Genomic DNA, 26,619 nt, shown 5'->3' with positions numbered 1-26,619 from the left:
TAGTTACTTTATAGAAGTATTCCAGCTAATAAAATGAATGGATTAAAACCTCACCATTTTGAAGCTCTCAGTGAATGAATTAAGGGTTTAGGCATTAATAGCTAGCTACTAATAACAATAACATGAAGGGCAACCAAACACTGTGTGTGTGTGTGTGTGTGTGTGTGTGTGTGTGTGTCCCTTGCTAGAACCCAAAAAGTAGTCCTCCCACAAAAAAGCCTGAATCTGATGAAACCTATGCACGTTCCTACCAAGTTACAGGAAACACAGGAGAAAGGAGCACATCAAAGGACAAAGGGATATAACCAGCGAAATAAGCACAGTGGGAAACTCCACAGGACACATCATCTGGTTTTTTCAACAACAACCAAAAAAAGGACAAAAGAAAGCAAAAATAAATAAATAAATAAAAGAATAGAAACCTATAGTTAAAAGAGATTTAAAAGCATCATCTTGAAGGGTGCCTGGGTGGCTCAGTCGGTTGAGCAACTGACTTCGGCTCAGGTCATGATCTCACGGCTTGTGAGTTCGAGCCCATGTCGGGCTCTGTGCTGACAGCTCAGAGCCTGGAGCCTGCTTTGGATTCTGTGTCTCCCTCCCTCTCTCTGCCCCTCCCCCACTCATGCTGTGTCTCTGTCTCAGAAATAAATAAATACTAAAATAAATTTTAAAATAAATAAATAAATAAACAAATAATAAAAGCATCATCTTGAGCATCTGGCAAGTTGAGCCCTCAGGTGACTCCAGCCTCATGTGTGATTTCACAATTGCGTGAGAACCACCCAATCAGCATGGCCAACCCATGGAGCACGCAACAATAATAAATTCATGTTTTAAGTCACTAAAAAAGCAAGAAGGAAATTTAAATTTTTTTTCAACATTTTTTATTTATTTTTGGGACAGAGAGAGACAGAGCATGAACGGGGGAGGGGCAGAGAGAGAGGGAGACACAGAATCGTAAACAGGCTCCAGGCTCCGAGCCATCAGCCCAGAGCCTGACGCGGGGCTCGAACTCACGGACCGCGAGATCGTGACCTGGCTGAAGTCGGACGCTTAACCGACTGCGCCACCCAGGCGCCCCGCAAGAAGGAAATTTAAAAGCTATAGAGACAAATCACAATGTAGGGCCTTATTTGGATTCTGTTTCCAAAAAAAAAAAACCAAAAATTTAAAAACCGCCTTTATGAGGACTATTAGAAATGTAAGCACTGAACTAATATCTGATGTTATTAAGGAATTATTACATTTTTTGAGATGATAGTAGTATTATAGTTATTTCATTAAGAGCCCTATCTTTTAGAGATATATACTGAAATAGTCACAGATGAAATTATATGTACTTTGAGATATGCTTGAAAATAAGAGGAGAACAGGGAGTGGGTGAAGGTACAGATGACAAGGTTGGCCACGAGTTGTAAACTGTTGAAGTTGGATGATGAATTCATGGGAGGTCATTATACTACTCTTTACTTTTGCATGTATGTTTTGATGGGTTTTTTCATTAACATGCCATTGCCTCAATTTTACCATTCTTTTTTTTTTCCCCTAAGTTTATTTATTTGAGATAGACAGAGACAGTGCAAGTGGAGGGAGCAGAGAAGAGAGAGGGAGAGAGAATCCCAAACAGGCTCCATGCTGCCAGCACAGAGCCCGATGTGGGGTTCGAACTCATAAACCATTAGATCATGACCTGAGCCGAAACCAAGAGTCTGACACTTAACCGACTGAGCCACCCAAGCAACCCTCAATTTTACTATTCTTAAATCTACCCCTCAACTTGAAGTTGAGACTGGATCATTTTAGTATACTTTCTCTATTTTTATAGCATTAACTTAGCATTACAAAGAGTTTGAAAATCACTTTCAATCCACAACCATTTACTTGGACCTTGATATTAAGGTATCCGCATCATACAAACTGTACAGTCCAAAACTGTCGAGACACCCTCATTCTACTATAGACAGAAAAGAAACAGGTTCTTTGATAACTGGTTAAATCATGCAAGAGAGTCATGGTGCAAATAAAACAACATTAGTTTCCTGTGATTTGCCAGTTTCATAAGAAAAGAAAAACCGTTTTCGAACAATGAGATATGAGGTATGGCAAGCTGATGAACTGAAGTTATGAAATCCCAACCTTAGTCTAAAGATAAAAATTTTATTTTACCTAATAAAAATAATTCAAAGTATTTCTTCCATGGATTCATTCCTGTGCACTAAATACTGATCATTCAAAATGTTCTTGAAATCTGCTCTAAATTTCCCTAAGTTCTCCTGGCAAGCAGGAGAGAAGCTGGAAAGCTGTCCCCAAAAAATATCCATAGTAGAAAACAATCACCAACTTTAATGTTAGCCAGCAAGCAACAGTTCTAAGTCATAGATGTTTTGTAGCTGGGAAAGAGAGAAGTGAAAGTAAGAGGAGAGAGGAACAAGGCTTCAGTGTGAATATACCAGTTTTAAGTGTGTGAGAAAACCCACAAACTGAGGAGCATCAACTACTGTAACATGTTTCTCTGCCTTTGCTTCACATTCATCAGTATCATTACACAAGTTTATTAATCCATACAACATTCTCCTAGGTAAAATAATCTCCTTGCCAATTAAAACAGCATCGCCAATTCAAAGAAAAACAAGATTAAAAATCATTCAGCTTAACCTATTAATTTTAAATCATTGCAATATGATTCTTCTCTTGAAACTGAAGGAATAATTTACATAATAGAAGTAACAACTATTAAGAGAGAGAACTTAAAACAATCTGCTGTTTCTCATTAAAGAAAAAAAGGAGTATTAGATGAAATGATATTTAATATTTGCTTTTAAAATATTCCATAAGGGGGGGTGCCTGGGTGGCTCAGTCGGTTAAGCATCCGACTTCAGCTCAGGTCATGATCTCACGGTCCATGAGTTCGAGCCCCATGTCGGGCTCTGTGCTGACAGCTCAGAGCCTGGAGCCTGTTTCAGATTCTGTGTCTCCCTCTCTCTCTGCCCCTCCCCGCTCATGCTCTGTCTCTCTCTGTCTCAAAAAAACATTAAAATATTCCACAAGGGGCGGAGGGGTGCCTGGGTGGCTTAGTTGGTTAAGTATCCAACTTCAGCCCAGGTCATGATCTCCCAGTTGTGAGTTTGAGCCCCGCATCGGGCTCTGTGCTGACAGCTCAGAGCCTAGAGCCTGCTTTGGACTCTGTGTCTCCGTCTCTCTCTCCCCCTCCCCCACTCATGCTCGCTCTCTCTCTCTCTCTCTCTAAAATAAAGATCAAAAAAAATTTTTTTTTAATATTCCAACAAGGGGCACCTGGGTGGCTCAGTCAGATAAGTGTCCGACTCTTGATTTCAGCTCAGGTCATGATCTCACAGTTGATGGGATCGATTCCCATGTTGGGCTCTGCACTGACACTGTGGAACCTGCTTGGGATGCTCTCTCTCCCTCTCCCTCTGCCCCTCCCCTGCCCCTCCCCTCCGTGCTCACTCTGTCAAAATAAACATTTTTTAAAAATAATAAAATAGTCCAACAAAAAAAGTGGGCAATACATGAAACAAGATAGGCAAAGTTGGTAACTGCTGAAGGAGTATGGTGGGTATTTAGGTGTTCACTATGGTACTCTCTCTACTCCAAAATTCTGCTCTGTAAGTTCTGATCTCTAACTAAACAACAGAGGTGTAGCTTGGGACTAGGACGCATAAATAATAAAACAAATGGAAACAAATTCCAAAAGAACTCCAAATACTGAGTTCCTACACAAAGGTGCTGGTCTTTGCACAGGTGTGCCTCTCTCTGAGAAAGCACTCAGTCACAGCACCACAGGAGTGGCTGACTGCTCAACTTACTCTTTCCAGTGACACACACATTCAACATGTGGCTACTTGAAGTCATCCAAGAACCTGGGATACTTTTCATCATGAAGAAAATTTTTAATCTGGATGTTCGTCACAAACAACAGGATGGGTAGATACAAAAACTGGAAATTCCTTCCTGTCCTTCAGGGCAATCCCCAAGGTTGACCAGGAAAATGTGTTGAACGCTCTCAGGCTACTCATATGACAGCTCTCCCTTATAATAATTCCGCCCTCCTAAACAAAACTTCCAGAGTTGTTGGTTCTTTTTTTTTTTAAAGTTTATTTATTTATTTTGAGAGAGACAGAAGACAGTGTGAGTGGAGGAGGGGCAGAGAGAGAGGAGGAACGAGAGAATCCCAAGCAAGCTCTGCACTGTCAGCACAGAGCCCAAAGTGGGGCTGGAGCTTATGAACCTCCAGACCAGGACCTGAGCCTAAATCAAGAGTCGGATGCTTAACCAACTGAGCCACCCAGGCACCTCACTATGTTCTATTCTTACTCTCAGTGGTGACTATGTAGGTATTTTTAAATATTATTTTTTAACTATATCTGAATTATGTGATACCTTGCAGTTTTTTTAAATGTTGGGGCAGGAGGGTGGGGAGAATCTGTTGCTATTGTGCCATCCTCCCAACTCTTCCTTCATTCCATACTTATTTAGTGTAGGATGACCCCACGGAAAGCCTACTTCTTCTCTACTTCCTGAAATCTCTGAAATCAGAGAAAGTTAAAAAAAAAAAATGCAAATTCATCTTAAAGTCACTTGTATTAAAACTATTTCCACAGTGTACAAATATAGCCTTTGCATTATTATTCATCTATTCAACAATTCATCTTCTCATCTCTTTTTTTTTTTTTTAAGTTAGCTTTATGTCCAATGTGGGTCTTGAACTCATTACTCTGAGATCAAGAGTCACATGTTCTAGACACCTGGGTGGCTCAGCTGGTTAAACGTCTGACTTCAGCTCAGGTCATGATCTCACAGTTTGTGAGTTCAAGCCCCACACTGGGCTCGCTGCTGTCACTGCAGAGCCTGCTTCAGATCCTCTGTCCCCCTCTCTGTCCCTCCTTGCTCACGTTTTCTCTCTCTCTCCCCCTCTCAAAAATAAAAATATAAACAAACAAGTAAGTCACATGCTCTACCAACTGAGTCAGCCAGGCACCCCAAATATCTTCTGCTTTTTAGCATTTGCTTTAGTTTCTACGAAACACCTCAATTTCAGTCTCTATCTTTAAGTAATACTGACAATTATCCTTTATTAAGCACCTATTATATGATCAGTATTATGCTATATGCATTATCCTCATCCTCATTCTTTTTTTTTTTCAACGTTTATTTATTTTTGGGACAGAGAGAGACAGAGCATGAACGGGGGAGGGGCAGAGAGGGAGACACAGAATCGGAAACAGGCTCCAGGCTCTGAGCCATCAGCCCAGAGCCTGACACAGGGCTCGAACTCACGGACCGCGAGATCGTGACCTGGCTGAAGTCAGACGCTTAACCGACTGCGCCACCCAGGCGCCCCTCCTCATCCTCATTCTTGAAAGCTATTATCCACATTTTACAGATGAGAAAACAAAGGCTCACAGAAACTAAGGAACTTGTCCAGGCCACACAGCTAATAGGTGGGAGGGAAAGATGCGAAGCCTTCTCTTGTCCCTTTTCCCAGGTCTCTTTTTACACCAAAGTCTTATCTCTGCCCATCTCACCTCCTGCCTCCTACATGAAAATGTTGCCAGTCATACTTGCATAGAAAAATCTGACAAGTATTTTTTCTGTTAAAGGAAGAGCCAGAGAAGATAATCAGAGTAAACCCATATTCAAGTTTTAGAACTACCCATCGTTGAAAACAAAATAAGGTTTCTGAGTACACAGCAACACACTGCAAAAGACAAGCCACACTTTTTTCTAGGCAAACTAGACCCTACACATGTCCCTCCCCTACACTATGTAGGTCCTGACTGCCATTCCTCACTGCCCCATGCCTTATTCAGCAACTAGATGAAGCAGCAGGAAGAAGGAAAAAGGAAAGCCCTGCCAGTAATCTACCACTCATCCTCCCATGGGCATACCCCTCAAGCAGCTACTATCAGTCTCTAGTACAGATGGAGAGAAATGGTAAGAAATAACATACATGCTGAGTCCATGAGTGCATGTAGGTATGCAGTGAGAGGGGGAGGTGAAATGAGGCACAGTGAAGAGAATACACTCATCTCAATTCTCATGCCCTTTAACTCTGCTCTCCCCTTCTTGTCCACATCTTAGTTTCTTATCTCCCCTAAAGCTCTGATTCCACTGACCACATGTCAGCGTCCAGAATACCCCATCATGCAGAGGTACCAGCTCCAAGTGTAGAAACCATCCATGATTAGAGAGATAGGGTAGTTCCACTTCTGCTGCTTCACAGGGAGGAGTAGGGGAGGACCAATCAGCATGCCTACTACCAGTTCCAAATGGGAACTTGGCAGGAATTTTCCCACGGAATCACTGTTATAAATAAATGGTAGTTGGGTCCTATTATTAATACCGCCCTTACATATAGGATGGATTAGAAGCTTTTGTGGGATTGATCTGAGACCCTATATAGCATCCATAACATGATTTCTACAGAAAACGCACCAGGGGTGACTGGGTGGCTCAGTCGGTTAAACATCCAGCTTCAGCTCAGGTCATGATCTTGTGAGTTGTTTGTGAGTTCAGGCCCCGCATCAGGCTCTGTGCTGACAGCTCAGAGCCTGGAGCCTACGTTGGATTCTGTGTCTCCCTCTCTTTCTGCCCCTGCCCCGCTTGTGCTCTGTCTCTCTCTCTCTCTCAAAAATAAATAAACATTAAAAAAAAAAAAATGCTCCAAGCCTCTGAACAACCAACAAAAGACCTTTTAGAAATCAAATTGTTGTAAGTTGGGCATTAAGTTAAACTCACTAGCCCCAGCATCTGGGGCTGATATTTATATCTTATCCCTTCTTAGGATAGAAAATCCTAAACGACCAGCATATAGTTTGCCATATGATTGCATTAATGATCTTAATTTCTAAATGCACATTTTAAGAAATACTTCGTTTATTAAACTGTAGCCAGCTAGAAATGGTCTTTACGGTAACTTCCATGATTAATGTGATATTAAAGAGGTCATGTTCACCTTTCCTTCTGAGAAATCACATATCCATCTAGGACTCTGAGGTTTAAGCACCAGCTGACGATGTATGGCCGATAGTCAAACCCTGGAATGGACGGTGTTGCCATCACACAAGGATTGTTCATGATTGACAACTGTTCCAATTCAGTTAAGGATGCCAAAAAAGAGATCTGAAACAAAGGATATCTTTGTTGAATGAAATAGACTATTCATTATCAAGCACAGGGCTTCCATTGTTGATTACACATCTTTGGCAGTTTGAGAATGCAACAATTTCCCTCTTGTTCTGAAAAGCAACAAGTACCACTCTTATATTATCCAAAGGCTTCCAAAATTCCATCAATATGACCATCTGTCCTTGCTTCACAAAACCGCTTACAAAGTATCAGCAATGTTTCCTAATAGAGAAAATCCTATCTTGAAAACATAGTAGCCAGAGAAAGGTAGAGTGTCCTTTATTGACCCCTTTAATGTGTATATACATCTACCACAAATCCTTTCCAAATGGAACAAAAGTTGCAGCATTACAAATGAAATGAAGCGTTAATGACCCACTGACATTAAAAAAAAGTAGAAAGAAAAATAATGATCATCTTGAGTCCAGTGTTTCATCTTAATGGTAGTGTCTTCCAAGATGCTCACAGTTCACAAGTGAGCTCACAACTTTATCCTGCATCTCTTCTATTCTTTGTAGCTTCCTGGATCCCACAAAATACCCTCAAATTTTACCTCATTTAGGTCGCGGATTTCATTTTCTGCCAAGGAAAGTATAGCAAGACTTCTGGGTAGATAAGCTGGTGCCATTCTAAGAGAAGTGATGATGTTTCCATGTAAAAGCAGGGTCTTGAAGGTAAAAACAGAATGAAATTACAAATGAAAAAATTACAAATGTATCTATTTTGACATAACCAAAATGGTGAGTATGAAAAATAAAGGGACCTATTTTATTATACTTTTCATCACTTACAAAGCAAAGATTAATAACGCTGCAAGGGTCCTAGGTGGTCTTCTAATCCAACTTTCTCTTTTCGTGTCCACATTCTGAGCTCAAGAACGTTTAAAGATGTGTCCAAGAACACACACTTGGTATAGTAACTAGCATTTTTTGAGATTTAAGTTATTAAAACTTGAACAATTTCCAACATATTGTTCATTTCCTTTTAAAACATCAAAATAAGGGCACCTGGGTGGATTGGTCGGTAGAGCATGCAACTCTTGATCTCATGGGTTATGAGTTCAATCCCACAATGGGTAGAAAGATTACTTAAAAATAAAACCTTTAGGGGCGCCTGGGTGGCGCAGTCGGTTAAGCGTCCGACTTCAGCCAGGTCACGATCTCACGGTCCGTGAGTTCGAGCCCCGCATCGGGCTCTGGGCTGATGGCTCAGAGCCTGGAGCCTGTTTCTGATTCTGTGTCTCCCTCTCTCTCTGCCCCTCCCCCGTTCATGCTCTGTCTCTCTCTGTCCCAAAAATAAATAAACGTTGAAAAAAAAATTAAAAAAAAAATAAATAAAACCTTTAATACAAAATCAAAATAAAGAGTGAGAAAAGTGAAAGATAACATTAAAAGAATCACATATATGGGTGCCTGGGTGGCTCAGTCAGTTGAGCGTCTGACTCTTGATCTTGGCTCAGGTCATGATCTCACAGCTTGTGAGATCCAGCCCCATGTTGAGCTTTGCGCTGAGAGCTTGGGATTCACTCTCTCCCTCTCTCTCTCTGTCCCTCCTCTGTTTGCACACTCTCTCTCAAAATAAATAAATAAACTTAAAAAAAACACACATAAAGCAAATTTTCCAAAAGAGAGAGGTAACCCACAACCCACAATTTACAACTGTATTCTCTTGAAAGCTAAAAGCTTAAGAAAGGTAGAACATGCTATTTGCAGATAAAGCTGATTCAAATTATGTCAGCAACAATGAATAACTAAAGGCTTTGAATACCCAGGGTTCTGATAAAATAATCATTCCAGGAAAAAAAAAAAAATCCTTAGTTCATTTGAATTCTCTTAGTATATGGACACATCAGATTGTTTACAGTAATTGCTGCTAAAAATGATTTATGCTCAAGACATGGGGAACGGTGAGTTAATAACACTGCTTCTAAGGTTTAACAAATTCACCTAATGCTAATAATATCCAACGATGCAAAAATATGGAAAAAGCCTACATGTTTTTGAAGCTTCAATTGCAACTGTTACTTATTTGATTGCATAATTCATTCCCCTCCATAAAAAGTGCTATATATTACAGGTTTACTTTTTAAATTAAAGTGAAGTTACTTTTGATAACTTAGTGATAACTATTACTCAAAAAACAGCCATCCCGAGTGTCAAAAAACAGATTCAAGTTCAGGAATGATTACATGTCAGCCCAATATGTTACATATTACATAGCTATGCTGCTAATGTTGGCTGATTAGACATAAAGGGGACTTCATTATGTTCAAAGGATGGCAAATAAGAATTAACCTTAACTACAATGATCAGTTTTAATTAAAATAAATCAATTACAGAAACTAACAACAGAGTATTTCATACTTCATTTCTGGTACTCTAATAGAATTTTTATCAGAAGTTACGATCTGTTCTTCATACAGAGTAGGATGATTTTAGGCCAATCAGATCACTTTCTTTTGGTATATTAATATAAAATTTCAGAAATGACATAGCAAACAGACTTACCTTCAGTGATACCAATTTCGATAGATCACCAATCTGGGGTATGTTATTGTCTGATAAATCAAGGTGCTGTAGAGCTGTGCAGCTACTGATTTGTTCTATGGCCTGTCACAAGAAAAGCATCACACAAAATCAAAAAATGAAATTCTTCCCTAGTTCCTCGTAGCTGAGTGTCCTGCCTCCTCTGCTTCCAATTGTAAGCAGAGAAGGAGAGCTTAGCAAGAGAAAGAGGGGGCAGTAATAATAGAATTTGGTAAATTCTTATGTAACAAGCTTCCACCCTCATTATCCCTCTGAGAGTAGAACCATGTCATCCCAGATATTTATAGCTTGAAAAAACCTTAGTGATAACACATGACAGTTGGTATAGTATAGAGTTTATAAGTAAAGAGTGGAACTAAACTGGATGGATTCAAATCCTGGCTCTGTAACTTCCTGGCTATGTGACCTTAAGCAAGTTACTTTACCTCTCTGGATCTCAGTTTCTCATTTATGTAATGGACATAATGACCATACCTACTTCATAGGCTGTCATGACATTGAATGAGTTGACAGTTAAGGTGCTTAGAATAGCATCTAGCATTAATTAACTGATCAATAAGTCAGCTATTACTATCATTTAATTGAGTCCGTCATCTAACATATCAAAATATAGGACACAGACATTTTTAACTTAGCAAAATTTTAGAGCTACTAAGTGGTGAAAGCAGGACTAGAGTCCAGATCTCTTGACTTTTATTTTGCATTTATTTATTTTTAATATAATTTATTGTCAAGTTGGCTAACATACAGTGTATACAGTGTGCTCTTGGTTTTGGGGGTTGATTCTGTGACTCATCACTTGCATACAACACCCTCTCTTTACTTTTAAAACAGTATATTCTCTACGATATTATTAAATGTTTATTCAAAGCTTAATGCAGCATGATACAGTCTCCCTCCTAACATTCCATTCTACTGTTTGATCTATTCTTCTAAGTATAATATAGATTCTTTGTCCACATTGAAAACACTATGGGACTGTGTTACATGTTTCAAAATAAATTATTTTTTCAGTTTATGTTAACTGAAATGATCCCCTGGGAAGCGGGAGTAGGTACTTTCACGTTTTATTCTATTTATTTCTGTATTCACTATTATAGTGAATACCTTTGTAAATTAAAAAAAGAAACAATTCGGGGCACCTGGGTGGCTTGGTCCGTTGGGTGCCTGACTTTGGCTCAGGTCATGATCTCGCAGTTCGTGGGTTCAAGCCCTGTGTAGGGCTCTGTGCTGACAGCTCAGAGCCTGGAGCCTGCTTCGGAGTCTGTGTCTCCCTCTCCCTTTCAGCCCCTCCCCTGCTCATGCTCTGGCTCTCTCTCTCTCTCTCTCTCTCTCTCTCAAAAATAAATAAACATTAAAAAAATAAAAAAAACAATTCACCTTGAGATTATTTCCTGCCAAATTCAGCCATTCCAAATGTACTAGATCCTTTAGCCCTTCCACATAGCCAATGCTATTATGAGGCAAATTTAACACCCTGAGTTGGGTCAGTTTGGCCACACCCATCATTTGCACCAGCCGATTATTAGCCACTGACAACTGTGGAAAGGAAAAGATATCATTATTCTTAGTAAAACATGCATATTATTTTCACATGACAATGGTTAAAAAGATTTGTTTACATGGCCAAATATTCCCAAATATACAAACCCAGTTTGAACTTTTCACATATTTTGTCTAAATACTCTACAGTGCTTGTTGTTGTAAGTTGTTCCTAAGCAATGGAGAATATACATAAAACTGAGCCATCAGAACCTCTCCAACTATTCAAAAGAAAACACTTTTAACAGAGCCATTACTTGAGAATATAAGCTCCAAAAGAATGAGGTCCTTATAATGTCTGGCAAAATCTAGAGCAGTACCAGATATATAAGGGGAGACCAATAAACATTAATTGAAAGAATGAATGAATGAACTCTTTACCTCCGTCATAACATAAAAGGTTATCTTAGCAACACAATGCTTTGCCAACATAAAATATTTCCTTTTTTAACAAATGCTTCTTTTTCTAGTCTATTTTAAATGCAGCACATAAATAAATGTTCATCTTCAAGGAAAACTGTCACGTAAAAATTTAAGGTAACATTTACTGCTTTCCAGGCCTGTATAGTTACTTTTTTGTTAGGTTACTTTATTGTTTTGTATAATAATAAACTGGTTGTATATAACTATTTCCCCAGAGAGCAATACCTACCTGTATTAATCGTCTACATTTCTCAAGATTTTCCAATTTAATAATTTGATTTTTATCCAGAATCAAAGTATGAATATCAGCTTCACAGGGTAAGTTTGGACTTAATTTCTGTAGTCCCTGTCCTGACCAGTTGACCACTGATCCTTGAAAATAGAAGAGAAATTGTTAGAAAACACAAATACAATGGTTGAGCATAGGGATGGAATTATATTCATAAAATCTCTATATTTAAGGTTAAAAAACACCAGGGCATAATAAATATCAAGATTTAAAAACTAAAGCAATCGAGTTCTAAAAGACCACAGATTGAAATTATTCACTTTCTCTCAGAAATATCAAAAATTACACCTAAAAATCTGTGATATTCTACAAGATTTAAAAACTAAAGCAATCGAGTTCTAAAAGACCACAGATTGAAATTATTCACTTTCTCTCAGAAATATCAAAAATTACACCTAAAAATCTGTGATATTCTACTCAAGTTTCTATGATGTAATGCTGTGGAATGCTTCACATTTAAATATGAACTATCCCATATTTTGTGGCTAAGTAATGATTGCATTTTTTTAATGGAACTAATCTTTTGATAGAGATCAACCTGCTTGCAACCTAATTACCAGTATATCCTAAAGTCCCCGATTATTTTAAAAATCATAGTTCAGTTAATTTATCTATGAATTGAGAACAATACACTTGATTGAGGTGGGGATAAAAAAAAGAAATGATATAAACAAAACTTAGCCCCATTCCTGGCACACAGAAGCCAATAAAGTAATTTAGTTTCACAGACGTTTCAAATCCTATTTCCCCGGGGTTAACCATTGTGCTATCTTGGGCAGGTTATTGATCTCTTTGGGGCTCACTTTTCCACTCTATAACATGGGGATGATATTTGCCTTACAATGTTGTTCTACAGAGAAAATGAGATATTAAAAAAAAAAGCCTCAGAACATCATCTGGCTCACATAAAAAGTACTCCTTAAATGTTTACTGCTATCACTGTAGTTCCCGTGGTGGGCTGGGGGGGGGGGGGGGTGCAGTTTAAGAGAAGCAGATATCAAAAAGGGGTGGGGCCACAGAAACTGCCAATTTCAAATTTATACCCAGATTAAGATTACTGTGGGAAATAATTATGCAAGATTGCTCTCCTGAAAGGTTTCAACGTTTTTTCATTGTCTAATGGATTCTAGCATTGGCGGGGGCGGGGCCCCCCCCCCCCCGGGGTTGTCACGGGATTCTCTGAGAATTTGGTGAAAGCTGTGTGCTGTGCAATGAAAATGTAGTCTTTGCACGGGGTCGACAGACCCCTTGGAACTATCGATTTCCCCCCACACATATACTCCGAGAAGTTACGGCCCTCAGATAATGACCCCCAGATCCAAGCTTTGGAGAGAGGACTAGACCAGCCCCCGACCCAGTAGGCTGCAGCGGAGCCTCGGAGCCGTAACCAAAACAAAGGAGCTCGGCTCATGCCCGGCGACTCCCGGTCACAGAAGCATCCACACCCTGCGCTCCGCTGGGTGGCCACCAAACCCGATCCCAGGACCTGGTCTGCAGAACAAGGGGTGTAGAACTGTGGACTCTAGGTCCCCCTAGATTTTATCACAGCCACCGGACACTTCCAAAAAAAGGTTTAACGTCGGTCAGGGAGCTGTGGTTGAAAGACGGTTTCTTAAACGTGATAGGAAGCTAGGGGAAAAGGAGACAGGCAAAGCTAAAGAGGGAGATCCGGCAGTTTTCACTTGGGCATCCAAAATTCGAAGTAAACATCCAAGAAAGGTCACCGCAGCCCGAAATCTACCACCTAAGCAGCTTCAGAAGCGCGGGAGCCAGGGAGCCCGGCCACGCGAAGGACCCTGGGGATGTAGTCCCCAGGTCGACCCTTTCCGCAAATCCGCAGAACTAGGCAACACTCAGGAACTACAACTCCCAGAAGGGAGCGCGGCTCCGCGACGCCCACAGTCCCGCATCGAAAGAACTGGTACAGAACTGCACACCTAAACCCAGGCTTCTTCTCTCCACCAGGTAACTATTTAACTTAGTTCCGTGGAGTAAACCTTAGGTCTCAAGGGTGAGGATCGCCTTACCATCTCCAGGAGGCAAAGCCGCGTCGACGCGCGCCACCGCCATACTTCCCGCTTGCTAATAATACCAAGCAACCGTCCTCCAGCTGCTTGGTGGAGCCTGTAGTCAGGAGGCAGCAGCCGGAAACTACAGCTCCCAGGATGCACGGCAACCAGACGGCCCAATTGGCTGGTCTGCACCTAATGGTGAAAAACCCGGGTTGGAGTCTGAGCCGCAGTGTGTTCAGAAACTCGGGTCAGCTCCCTTTTCTGACAAATAAGCAACTGTATTGTTAGATGATCGTTTCACTCCCTTTTCTAGGTGTCTCCGAAATTTGACACTTTTCCCCTTGAGATAATTATAAGGTCGCTATTTAATGCAGACCGAATTTGAGCGCTCAGTGTTAGAAGTCCTCTCACTGCAGAGGTGGCTGCCCCTTCTTTTGACAATTCTGAATAAGTTGAAAGTTTTCAACTCTGCTATAAGAATGACTTGGGAGATCTTGTTGAGATAGTCAAAATGGATACATTTCATATGAAAATTTAAAGCATTCTGGGGTAGAAAGTTCTATAAAGTATTTTTAAGTGGTTCTTGAATATTTAACAGAAATTTAGACCTGGGTGTATATTTAATAAGTATGAACCTAGGATTTTTCCAAGGAGTATACAAGAGAAGTTTACAACATAGTCTCCAAATTCAAGAATTACACTTCCCAACGCTACGGGAGGCTTACACCTTTGATATAACTATTTCCTGATAACTACCATGATTGCAACTATAAACACAGAAAGATCTCAGCAAATGGAGAAAGACAGAAACAACAATCTTCAAAGAAGACTTGAAGGAGGAAGTGAAACGGAGCTAGGGCTTAAAAGATGTGTAGACTCTAAGACGATTCAGAAGTACATGAAAGACATTAGCACAGGCTGCAGGTGAGGGTAGGTGGTAATGAGGTTATTCTCAAAAGAAGTGAAAAACTAACCTAATAGCAGTACAGAAGGTACAAAGGGAACTTCAATTTCTAGTACACATGCCTCCATTCCCCTTGCAACCTTTATTATGAACTCCCCTCTTGCTGGAACAGCATTGTAGAAAATCTCTGATCATTTGTGTTTGGGGAAATCTGGTAACTCACACTTTTAGATTTCCAGGCCCTTGATCCTGTGAGCATTCCCTCCTTCCTGGGTTCTCCTATCTCTGTGACTACACCTGCCTTAACTCCTTTTTTCACTCAATTTCCCACTGATGTAGTCTGAAGACAAATTTCCTAGTTCTGAAGAGGTAATTAAGACTAGGAATCTTTCTCTTCTAACCAAGAGACGCCTTACCTAGAAAGTGCAATTTTACCATATAGGTGTAAGAACAAAGTGAGTCTGAATACTGTCTCCTACTTTTGTTCCCGAAATATCTCGTGAGAATTGAGGGGAGTCTCTGGCACAGAGAGAGAGAAAGTGTTTATAGTTCTCTCTAATTTAGCAGGGTAATGACTTGGGAGGGGGATCCTGGTAGCCCAGAGGATACCTGAGGAGTAAAGTTCCCTCTTGCAAGTTTTTTGTTTTTGGTTGTTTTTTGTTTTGTTTTGTTGTTATTGTTTTGTTTTGTTTTGTTTTGTTTTGTTTTGTTTTGTTTTGTTGAGCAAGAGGGAGAGAGACAGAGAGAATGAATCCCAAGCAGTCTCCTCACTGACAGCCCAGAGCTGCCCTCGGGGCTCAAACTCATGAACAGTGATATCAATATCAAGATTCAGACACTTAACAGACTGAGGCAACCAGGCGCCCCTATTGAAGAATTTTCTTATTGAAATTCTTTAACTTTGGTTCTTACCTTCTTTTAGATTTACAAACCACTTCAATAATCTGAAAGGGTTGCAGCCTTTCTTCCAGACAAGTGGACAGACAAAATACATGAACCTATCAGTGTATAACTTTTTGCACTCTTTGGGTTTTGTTATTGTGTGTAACACTTATTAAATAATAACAAATAATAATAAGGAATGTTAATATTCATTCAGGATTTCTAGATTTTCCATGAATAGATATATCATAGTGACAGTTCCTCTTTCCATGTCATAAGTCACAGATAAGGGAGCAGGACCATAAGAGTCTGCCAATGACTACTAACCAAAGAAGAAAATGTTTACTTTTATGCACCTAAACCTTCACATAAAGATTTTTTTAATTAAAAAAATTAGCACATTTTCAAAATCTTTACAGTGTTAAAATTCTTGTAATGATATGGGAACTAAAGGAACCCCATGAAAAAAAACCTGCATTTTTTTCTCCTTTTCCTTATATTCTTGCTAGGACCTACATGGCTCCCCTATACGTGGCTTATAGTACCAGTAATGTATGTCCTTGTACGTGTCAAGGAGTTAATGATTTCTTTGGAATCTTCCAGCACAAAAGTAACATCTAAGGAGCGAGGTCATCATGAACATTTTCTAAGACCACTGACGCCAGACACCTTGACACCAGGACCACTGGCTCCAAGGCATAAACGACTCATGAAGGACACCTGAGCACTTGCCCTTGTTTTGACCAGTTCCTGGATGCCTGACAGAACATGTACACCAGACCAACATCCTCAGTAAAAACTCCAGACCCCAAGCAAAGACGAGACTCATTCTCCTTTTCCTTTCTGAGTCTCCTAGATGCTTGGTCTGTATCTGCCCTCTCTAGATCTTCAATAAATGCTACTTTCACTTCCTCCCAGCTGCTGTTTGATTTCCGCCTTGTATAAAGCCAAGGATCGCATTGGCTGGTCCTACGGGACCCCCTCTGGGTCCTCAAACCCAGCCAGCCTAAATTATTGAGAAGAGTTTGTAGTTTTAAAGCTTTAAATCTTCAAAGTTATTATACTTACTTTTTTTTCAAATATAAGTTCTCATCCTAATGAGAAAGCCTCCTTTGTTTTGTGAAGATATATTGCACTACCCACAAGCGTTGTTCCAGTTTCTTCTCTATTTGTGTTATCTAAACTTGTATATAATGCTCTCCTGAAACTACTCTGTTAAAGGTTACCATTCACGATTACAACAGTCTCCTTCCTGCCACTATTCTAGTCTTCAGTTCATCCTTGTTACATGAGCAGTTTAACCTTCTAAAACACAAGGTTCATTTTGTCCATCCCTCACTCAAAAACGCCAAATGAAAATTAGTGGAATGAATGGTGGGAGGTATGTGAGGCCACATTATGTTGGCTCTTGAAAGTTGAATTTCAAGAGGGAAGTGTTTGAGGAGGGGATTAACACGCTAATAGGGGTTTTACTTAGATAATGCCAGTAGCACTGGGCAGCTGCATTACAGATGCAGGGGATGACTCAGGGCTATCAGCCCTTGCAGAGATCAGGTACACTGTGCTGATACAAAGGAAAGTGTTGTGGGGCCTAGACCTGACCCCCCCCCCCCCAAAAATGCTCCTTTGTTGAAAGGTTCATAGTGTTGGTCAGCAGAATCCTCCAACTTGATTTGAGCTTGCAAGGTTTAACCTATATATAAGATGAGGCAATTTAGTTAAATAAATTAGATGTACAAGCTGTATCTGAAGCACAAAAGAGTTACTGTGGTGTGATTTTAAAGGGTTGCTGGTTCACTTAGGATGTGGGACTGTGCCCAGGAACATCTAGCCAGTCTTTTAAAAATCCATGACTATACTTAGTTGACTCTATAATAGGAATACTTTCATCCAGATTCTGGGTCAGATAAAACAGACAAAACTCTGGTTCTGCTATTGCAATAAACTTTCAGGAGTGGGGGCTCCTGGACGGCTCAGTCAGTTAAGTAACCCACTCTTGGTTTCAGCTCAGGTCATGATCTCATGGTTTATGAGTTTGAGCCCCGTGTTAGGCTCTGTGCTGACAGTGCAGAGGCTGCTTGGGATTCTCTCTCTCCCTCCCTGTTCTTTCTCTCAAATAAAATAAATAAACTTTAAAAAATACTGTATACTTAAAAAAAAATAAAATGTAGGGGCACCTGGGTGGCTCAGTTGGTTAAGCATCTGCCTTTGTCTTAGGTCATGATCTCACAGTTTATGAGTTCAGGCCCCACATTGGGCTCTCTGCTGTCCACACAGAGCCCGCTTCAGATCCTCTGTCCATCTCTCTCTCTCTGCCCCCCCCCCCGACCCCCGCTTTCGCACTCTCTTTCTCTCAAAAAAAAATAAATAAATTGGGGCACCTGGGTGGCTCAGTTGGCTAAGCGTCCGACTTCAGCTCAGGTCATGATCTCATGGTTCTCGTGAGTTTGAGCCCTGCATCAGACTCTGTGCTGACAGCCTCTGGTGCCTGCTTGGGATTCTGTGTCTTCCTCTCTCTCTGCCCCTCCCCCACTCACACTCACTCATTCTGTCTCTCTCAAAAATAAACATTTATAATTTCATTTGAAGGCATGAAAGGGAATTTCTGATTTTCTTCATAACGTTTTCTTTACTCTAGTTTTATTTCTTCTTCTTTTTTTAAAATTGTATTTTAAGTAGGCTCCATGCCCAACATGGGATTTGAACTCATGACCCTGAGATTAAGAGTTGCATGTTCTATTAACTGAACCAGGCAGGTGCCCGGTGGGAGTTTCTATTTTAAAGATATTATTATTATTTGTATTCTTTCTGTATTATAGATTTTGTATTGTAGTTAAATATGAAAATCTTAGTGATTTTAAAGTTTTAAAAGTATAATTTCAGAAGAAAAAAGTTAACATATTTGCATTCCTCAGCATATCAATATACTTCATTTCTACTTGATATTATTCTCTCAACTGGAAAGGAAGAAAAGCAAAAAAAAAAAAAAGTTAAAAGGTATGAGATGACCAAAAATTTGACCACAGGGAAATTTTCAAAACCTATTTCTTGAAAACAGCAGTCCCAAATCTATGTACGGTATATACTCATTTTTGTTTTAAAAAAAATATGGGAGGCAGGGGTCTAGATATATAAGAGATTGAAAAGAGGGACACCTGGGGGCTCAGTCTGTTAAGCATCTGACTCTTGATTTTGGCTCAGGTCATGATCTCACAGTTGGAGAGATTGAACCCTAAATTGGGCTCTGTGCTGACTGTGAGGGGCCTGCTTGGGATTCTCTCTCTCGCTCTCTCTCTCTGCCCTTCTCTATTTCTGTCTCTCAAAATAAAATAAACTTTAAAAAAAGTGAGAGATTGATAAGAAACAAACCAACACGTTAACAGGATCTTCTCTGGGTAGGAAGATTACGGAGACATTACTTTTCCCTTGCATGTGGGTTTTTGTTTTTGTTTTGAAAGAGAGTACCAGGTGAGGAGAGGGGCAGAGAGGCCCAGGGAGAGAGAGAATCTTAAGCAGGCTCCACACTCAGCATAGAGCCCAACACAGGACTTCATCCCATGCTCCCAGGATCATGACCTGAGTTGAAATCTAGAGTCTGACACCCAACTGATTGAGCTACCCAGGTGCCTCTAGCTTGCCTGTCATTTTCTAAAATTTTTACAAGTATATCTTTTATTTTTTAATGTTTTTATTAATTTACTTATTTGTAAGTAAGAGAGCAGGGCAGAGTGTAAGCAGGGGAGGGGCAGAGAGAGAGGAGACACAGAATCTGAAGCAGGGTCTAGGCTCCAAGCTGTCAGTACAGAGCCTGACAGGGGACTGAAACTCAGGAATTGTGAGATCATAACCTGAGCCAAAGTCAGACACTTAACTGACTGAGCCACCCTGGCGCCCCTACAGTAATATATTTTTAAAAATAAACAGATATATGCTACACTATTTTAAAATAGAAAGTAGGGACACCTGGGTGGCTCAGTCAATTCGGCGTCTGACTCCCGATATTAGCTCTGGTCATGATCTCATGTTCGTGGGATCAAGTCCCGTGTCAGGCTCTGTGCTGACAGTGCAGAGCCTGCATGGTATTCTCTCTCTCTAAATAAACAAAGTTAAGAAAAAAATAGTTTAAAACATGAATCAAGTTGGGGGGGGGTAAAAACTACCACTCTTATAAATGAACTTTTTGAGCTTTTAAGCAGTCTTCCAAGTACAAATGAAACTTGGAACTTTTTATTTACACATTCACTTAATTTTCAATTGGGAATATGATGAATCACTTTTATAGGTTCCACTGCCTTTTGGAAACAGAGACATTCCACTGCCTTTTGGAAACAGAGACATTCCACTGCCATTTGGAAACATTCTCTTTTGGAAAAGAGAATGAATGAAATTAAAATGTCAAGAATCCCTTTATCACTCTTTTAAACAAGAAACAACTTCTTTCCAGTTAATTAGTTAAAGGCACCTGAAAAATATCTCACAGTAGCTTTATTCTTGAAATTATTTATATTTCCACCTGTTTCTTTTCTCAGATATTAGCTGATTATTACATGTGGAAAAAATAAAAATTTTAGTATCTCATCTTGACATGGCTAACTCCTCTATATTCATTGTTTTGGCCCTTCCATTTATTTAGAAGCAATTATTTTATCTATTATAATTTATAAGACTGTTTCTGTCCACCTTCCTGAAATCTTGTTGCTTTGAAGAATGGTGAGCTAACCGTTTACATACAGTGGGCATGGTGGAGACAATCATTGATTGGTTCCCCTGTCTGTTTTGTTTCCTCTCTCTGGGAGAACTCACTATTTGTTCAGCCCGACTCTCTGGAAAGAATTCCAACTGAGCCTTTTTATAATAATAAGGCAGAGCAATCCGCTCCTCTGTCCAAATATTATTATAGGATTTTCTTTTCTTTTTAAGTTTATTTTGCAAGAGAGAGAGCACACTGCACACCTAGCTTTTACATTTTAAGTGACTGGAAAAAATCAAAAGAATAACATTTAATGACACCTAAAATTATATTTAATTCAAATTTCAGTGTCCATAAATAATATATTTTTGGAATAAGCCATACTTATTTACCTATTGTTAATGGCTGCATTTACCATACAATAAAGAACTCATGATTGAGACCATATGTGGCATTCTTATCACTTCCATTACCTACTACAAATCACCACAACACATTTTTACCTGACACGATTTCAAGTGCCATGCGTTATTACCATACTGTGACAATTTATTGGTTTGTTTTATTACCAACATATACCTATCATATTAAAAAAAAAAGAAAAAGAAAAATGTAGACTTAAAATATTCCATCTTTAAGGTATGGTTAAGTGTGGATTATTTTGTTATCAAATTAGATGGCAAAATATTATGATTATTCTGCAGTGAACCATTCTCTGTGCTTAAAGAATGCAAGATATGTCTACCCACCAGACTAAACAGCCATCACAACATTCCCAAACCACAGGAATCAATCAGAAAAGTTAGAAATTTTTTTTTTAATTTTTTTTCAACGTTTATTTATTTTTGGGACAGAGAGAGACAGAGCATGAACGGGGGAGGGGCAGAGAGAGAGGGAGACACAGAATCGGAAACAGGCTCCAGGCTCTGAGCCATCAGCCCAGAGCCTGACGTGAAAAGTTAGAAAATTTTGATGTCTCCTTCATAGTAAAATTTCTTCAAAGAAAGAAATGAGAGAAAAGAGCCCGTGGCTCATTTGTTAGACAGGCAAAGAAAGTCATTTACTTATGGTATGTTAATTAAATGATGTTTGCAGCAGCTGAAGAAATATATCTAGAAAAAATAAACTGGTTTAAGACCATTAGCCTTTAGGTGAGAACAGCTGCTTTAAGTGTTAAAGATGCTGGGAACAACATCAATAGGCAGTTTAAGTTATTTGGTGAAGGCAAATTATTTTGAATGGTTTCCCATGGCTCTTAATGAATGGACAGGTGTTATTGATACAGCTTATTTGTGCCCATTTGTTCCAGAAATCAATGTTTGAAACGACTGAAGAATAGCTTCTATGAATAGGCTACATGAAACAGGTGACAATATTGTTAAGGAAGTAGAGAAAACACTAATTAATTACATCTGAAGTGAAATCAGCTATGATGTGTTACAACTTATGTAAGTAGAAAAAGGCTCCGTTTGACACATTTTCAACACTTGTGAATATGTAAGGTGCTAAATTCTATGGTTATACCATTATTGTATTATCAATCAACAGGTACTTTGTGGAAAACATTTGAATCTACCATGTGTTATTGAACCAGTAGTGTTAATAATAAACTTCATTTGTTCTCATGGACTTCCATCAAATCTTGTCAGAATTAGGCGCTGAATATCCCGACTTGCCCTACCACACAGCATTTAATAATGTTTTATTGTGATTTTTTTTTTAAACTCCGGGTCAAGATTGAAGTTTCTCTAAATGAAAAGAACCTTCCTAACTACTATTCTGGAACACTGACAGAAAGGCTTTAGAATTAGTTTTTGCTAATTTGCTAGTTTTGATCATTTAATGACGCTTCTTAATGAACTCAACCTAAAATTATAAAACAACACAGCACTTACATGCAAAACTTATTCTAAGGTATTTTGACAAAAAATAACATTAGTAGATTTACAAGTTAAATCAAAAAGCAAGATCTCCATTCTCAAACAGATTTGCAGTGGTTATATTTTTGAGCTCAAACTATAATTTTAGTGGTATTGAAAGATCTCCATGCAAATACAAAGGAAAATTCCATATTTTAAGACCCACTTCACTGTACAATTAGCTTTCATTTAACTTTCAATTGGAAATAATTATTAATCATGCTAAAATGAAAATATCAAAAGAATAATCTACTTCTGTAATTGACTTCTAAAAGATTGACATGCTCAATTATCATATGCCCTTGGATTGGTATTAGTTTTGAGCAGTATTTATCTGGGTGAAAACACATTTTTCAAAGATGAAGTATGTAAAATCTCATTACAGATCAGGATTGAGAGTCAAACATTTGTAATTGATTTTAATGGTAGGGAATAACTTAAAACCCTAATTAAGAGAAATGTCTATCTTCTACCTCCCCCCAAAAGAGTTTCATTTTTCTCTTTAATAGAGTTGTTTTTACCAAAACTCATACTCAAAACTGTCATTATATTTTAAATTCCATCAATGAAAATGTTGTGAAAATTTTTTTCTCTTATTATATAAGTGCCTATATAACATCCTCAATTTTGCTTGTTAGCCCACAAATTCTAAAATATTTACTATTTATAAACCTCTTTGGATGAATTAAAAATATGAGCAGGAAGTTAGCCAGTTGAAAGGAGGAAAGATTTCCAGTCAAAGAAGATAGCTTGAGCACATGAGTGAGAACCAACAGAATATGTGACAAATAATAAGCAGTTACTACATACTGAAGGATACAAACACCATGCTTCCTTCTTGCATTTTTGAGCCAATCAGTAATACCAATTTCTTCCAGAAGATGGCTCCCTTTAATTATTTTACCAACATTTTATAACGAAAAATTTCCAACATATAGATAATTTGAAAGGATTTTACTGTGAGTACTCATAAACTCACTACTTTGATTCTCTTATTGACATTTTATTATGCTTGTTTTATCATACATCTTTCCATTTATCTATCCCCTCCATCCATTCACTATACTTCTCCCTATTTACTTAAGCCAGTATTTCATTAACTAGTACTCATTATTTATTTAGTTTCATTTCTTTTAAAGTAAAATTCACATACAATAAAATGCTCAAATCTTAGCGAACATCCCCTGAGTTTTGACCAACTGTGTAATTAACCCACAATCTATAGACATAGAACAGTACCATTACCAGAAATCTCCCTTATATACCTTCCGGCTCAATCCTTCCCTTCCCACCCAGAAGTAACCACAATTCTGATTTTTTCCCATCAAAAATTAGTTTTGCATGGTGTAGAACTTGATATACATGGAATCATACAGTGGTACTTTTTTGGGGGTAAGACTTCTTCCACTTAGCACAATGTTTTTCATACTCATAGTGATGTGTAAATCGAAAGTTCATTCCATTTTAGGGGTGCCTAGTTGGCTCAGTCGGTTAAGCAACCTGACTCTTGATTTTGGGTCAGGTCATGATCTCACCATTCGTGAGATCGAGCCCTGCATCGGGATATGTGCTGACAGCTGAGAGCACAAAGCTTTTTTTGGATTTTGTCTCTTCCTCTCTCTCTGCCCCTCCCCTGCTCTCTCTCTCTCAAAATAAATAAACATTTTTTTAAGTTCATTCCATTTTATTTCTGTGTAGTAGTCCATTGTATAAATATATATTACTGTTTACTTATATATTCATTTATTGATGGGGCACCTACACTGTTTCCTGTATTTGTTATGAATACAGCTGCTGTTCTTGTATAAGTAATTTTTTAATTAAAAAAATTTTTTAGTTACAAAATAATACAAATGGTGCTTACCCTCCCTATTTTCCAGGATCGAATTGTGGGACTTAAATCTTTCTATCCCAAAGCACATTAGAATTGTTTGAAATGTTTTATCAGGGAAAAGTAATTAAAAGAGTACATAACAATATAGAGACTATTTTAATGAACCCTCCAACTCAACACGAGCTTCAACTATTATCCATTCCTGGTCATTTTTTCATCCAGGCCTTAGCCACTGGCTGCTCCCTTATATTAAGACAAATCCCAACCATCATGCTATTTCATCTATAAATATTTAGTATGTATGTAGAAGTATAAGAACACTTTTCAAAATTAAACATGACCACAGTACAATTAGAACACCTAAAGGATTAACAGTAAGTCTAAGTATCATCCAAAATCCAATCAGTATTCAGATTACCCCATATGCTCTGTCCAGCATGTTTGTTCAAATCAGGCCTCAAATAAGGTCCATATGTTGCAATTGGTTGCAGAAGTTCTTAAATCTCTTTTAATCCATAGGTAGAGCCAGCTTCAAGTTGTGCAACCAATGCAGTCACACAGGGCCTGACACTTAGGTGCATCCCACACTTGGGGTTTAATGCTCTGCAATAACTGTCTAGGATAGCTGTAAATCTGTCCTTGAATTTCTGTTCTGTAGGTGAAGTACAATGGGGACAATGGGGCATGTGCCTGGGGCTTGGAGCCTCAGCTCACCCGCAGGTCCACTTCCTGCAGCCTCCTCATTTTCTAGGGATGGGTTCTGAGAGTGGCTGATTCTGCCACTCACCAAAGGTAGCCACACTGCCATGCATTCCAAAAGTGGCTTGCTGCCCACCCCCTTCCAAGACCCAGATACATAACACATCCCAGGGGATTGCCCATTCCCTGTGGGTTAGGCAGGGGGTACCGGGTGGAAGGAGATGGCCAGCTGGACACCACCCCCGCCCCCCTGTTGTGGGGCACAATGTGTTGGTCCAGAGACCAGCAGGAGGGGCAACCCAAGAGCTGGCTTGGCCTTGCCTGTTCCAATGCACGCATCAAGTCACAGGGCAGGTCCCTGGGCACCTGTGAGGGGCTGCAAGGCCCTAGAGAATGTCCTTGCCTAAGGGAGCATGAGGTTAAACAGCAAATGAAAAACCACCATGAAAGGTCAAGAGACAGATTACTGAAGACAGGAAAGAGATTAATATTTTATACCTTTATCCTGCTATTTGAAAAAGGAGACACCACTTTCATTTTACACCAGGCCATGAAAATTATTTATGCAGCTTGTCTTGTCAATTGGATAGGCTCTAATCTCTCTCCTTTCAATTTACACATTGTTGAAGAGTTTAAGTCATCCTGTAGATGCCAGTTGCATCCCTATGGAATTGTTTCACATGTTCCTGTCCTCCATATTTCATATAATTGATAGATATGAAGACTTGATTACATTTAGATTAAAAAAAAATTTTTTTTTTGTTTATTTATTTTTGGAGGAGAGAAAGAGCATGAGCAGGGGAGGTGCAGAGAGACAGGGAGACACAGAATCCAAAGCAGGCTCCAGGCTCTGAGCTCTCAGCTCATAGCCTGATGTGGGCTTGAACTCAGGAGCTGTGAGATCATGACTTGAGCTGAAGTCGGACACTTAACCAACTGAGTCACCCAGGCACCCCATAGATTTAGATTTTATAGAATACTTCATAATTTGTAATTTTAATAATGCTTTATAATTTTATTTTTTAAAAGTAATCTCTATACCCATTGTGGGGCTAGAACTCACAACTCAGAGATCAAGAGTGTAATACTCCACTAATTGAGCCAGCTAGGCACCCCACTAATGCTTCATAATTTTAAAGAAAGCTTCATAATTTTTAATGCTGTATAGTTTTTTGTTAATGTTTATTTATTTTGAGAAAGAGAGAGCATGAGCAGGAGGAGGCAGAGAGAGGGAATCCCAAGCAGGCTCCATACCCAGCACAGAGATCAACGTGAGGCTCAATCCCACAAGCCTGAGATCATACCTCAGCCAAAATCAAGAGTCACATGCTTAACTGACTGAATGACCCAGGTACCCCACACTTTCTTATTCTAAGAGCATGTGAGCATAATATAAGGTGTGATACACACAATGTGTTACAAAGAACCCTGAAATGCCAGCTCAAGAATGACCTCCAGGAAAGAGTAAAAGAACTAAAATCCCTAAGATCTAGTTTCCTGCGTTTCCTCCGCAGAACTACTCAAGCCAAACATAATTTTGAAGACCAGTAAAATAAAATCTTCCTAAAATGCTTGAGAAGGGACTATAAATTCCAGGGTTCAGTGGACCAAATTCCTGCAGGTAAATCTTGACTCTATCTTCTATTCTACTCAGGTGGTTTTCTTCCTTCCTTCCTTTTTTTCCCTTCCTTCCTTCCTTCCTTCCTTCCTTCCTTCCTTCCTTCCTTCCT

At 39.2% G+C, this 26,619-nt stretch overlaps 1 protein-coding gene and 1 long non-coding RNA gene across 3 annotated transcripts in view; one reads left to right on the top strand and one right to left on the bottom strand.

Annotated features, from left to right (window-relative positions):
* The window catches only part of CEP97 (centrosomal protein 97), a 30,769-nt gene extending 16,570 nt beyond the window's left edge, over window positions 1-14,199 (bottom strand). Inside the window, exons 1-6 of one of the 2 annotated variants that reach the window (XM_040484394.1) lie at window positions 13,977-14,199; window positions 11,890-12,032; window positions 11,076-11,234; window positions 9,657-9,758; window positions 7,703-7,816; window positions 6,977-7,143 (exon numbers count right to left, since the gene is read on the bottom strand). In XM_040484394.1, coding sequence (XP_040340328.1) covers window positions 6,977-7,143; window positions 7,703-7,816; window positions 9,657-9,758; window positions 11,076-11,234; window positions 11,890-12,032; window positions 13,977-14,019 — 728 coding nt within the window. In that variant the 5' untranslated portion in view covers window positions 14,020-14,199. The remainder of the gene's footprint in view (window positions 1-6,976; window positions 7,144-7,702; window positions 7,817-9,656; window positions 9,759-11,075; window positions 11,235-11,889; window positions 12,033-13,976) is intronic. The other variant, XM_040484393.1, reaches the window with a different exon arrangement.
* LOC121036177 (uncharacterized) lies at window positions 13,587-16,664 on the top strand. Its single transcript, XR_005793261.1, has 2 exons — window positions 13,587-13,914; window positions 16,351-16,664. It is a non-coding gene; the product is annotated as an uncharacterized LOC121036177 (long non-coding RNA).
* The last annotated feature ends 9,955 nt before the right edge of the window (window positions 16,665-26,619 follow it).

Source organism: Herpailurus yagouaroundi, unplaced genomic scaffold (genome assembly GCF_014898765.1).
Source record: "Herpailurus yagouaroundi ecotype Mexico unplaced genomic scaffold, PumYag 162, whole genome shotgun sequence".
Lineage (NCBI taxonomy): Eukaryota > Metazoa > Chordata > Mammalia > Carnivora > Felidae > Herpailurus > Herpailurus yagouaroundi.
The sequence above is the reverse complement of the archived record's forward strand: the minus strand, read 5'-3'. Positions and strand labels throughout refer to the sequence as shown.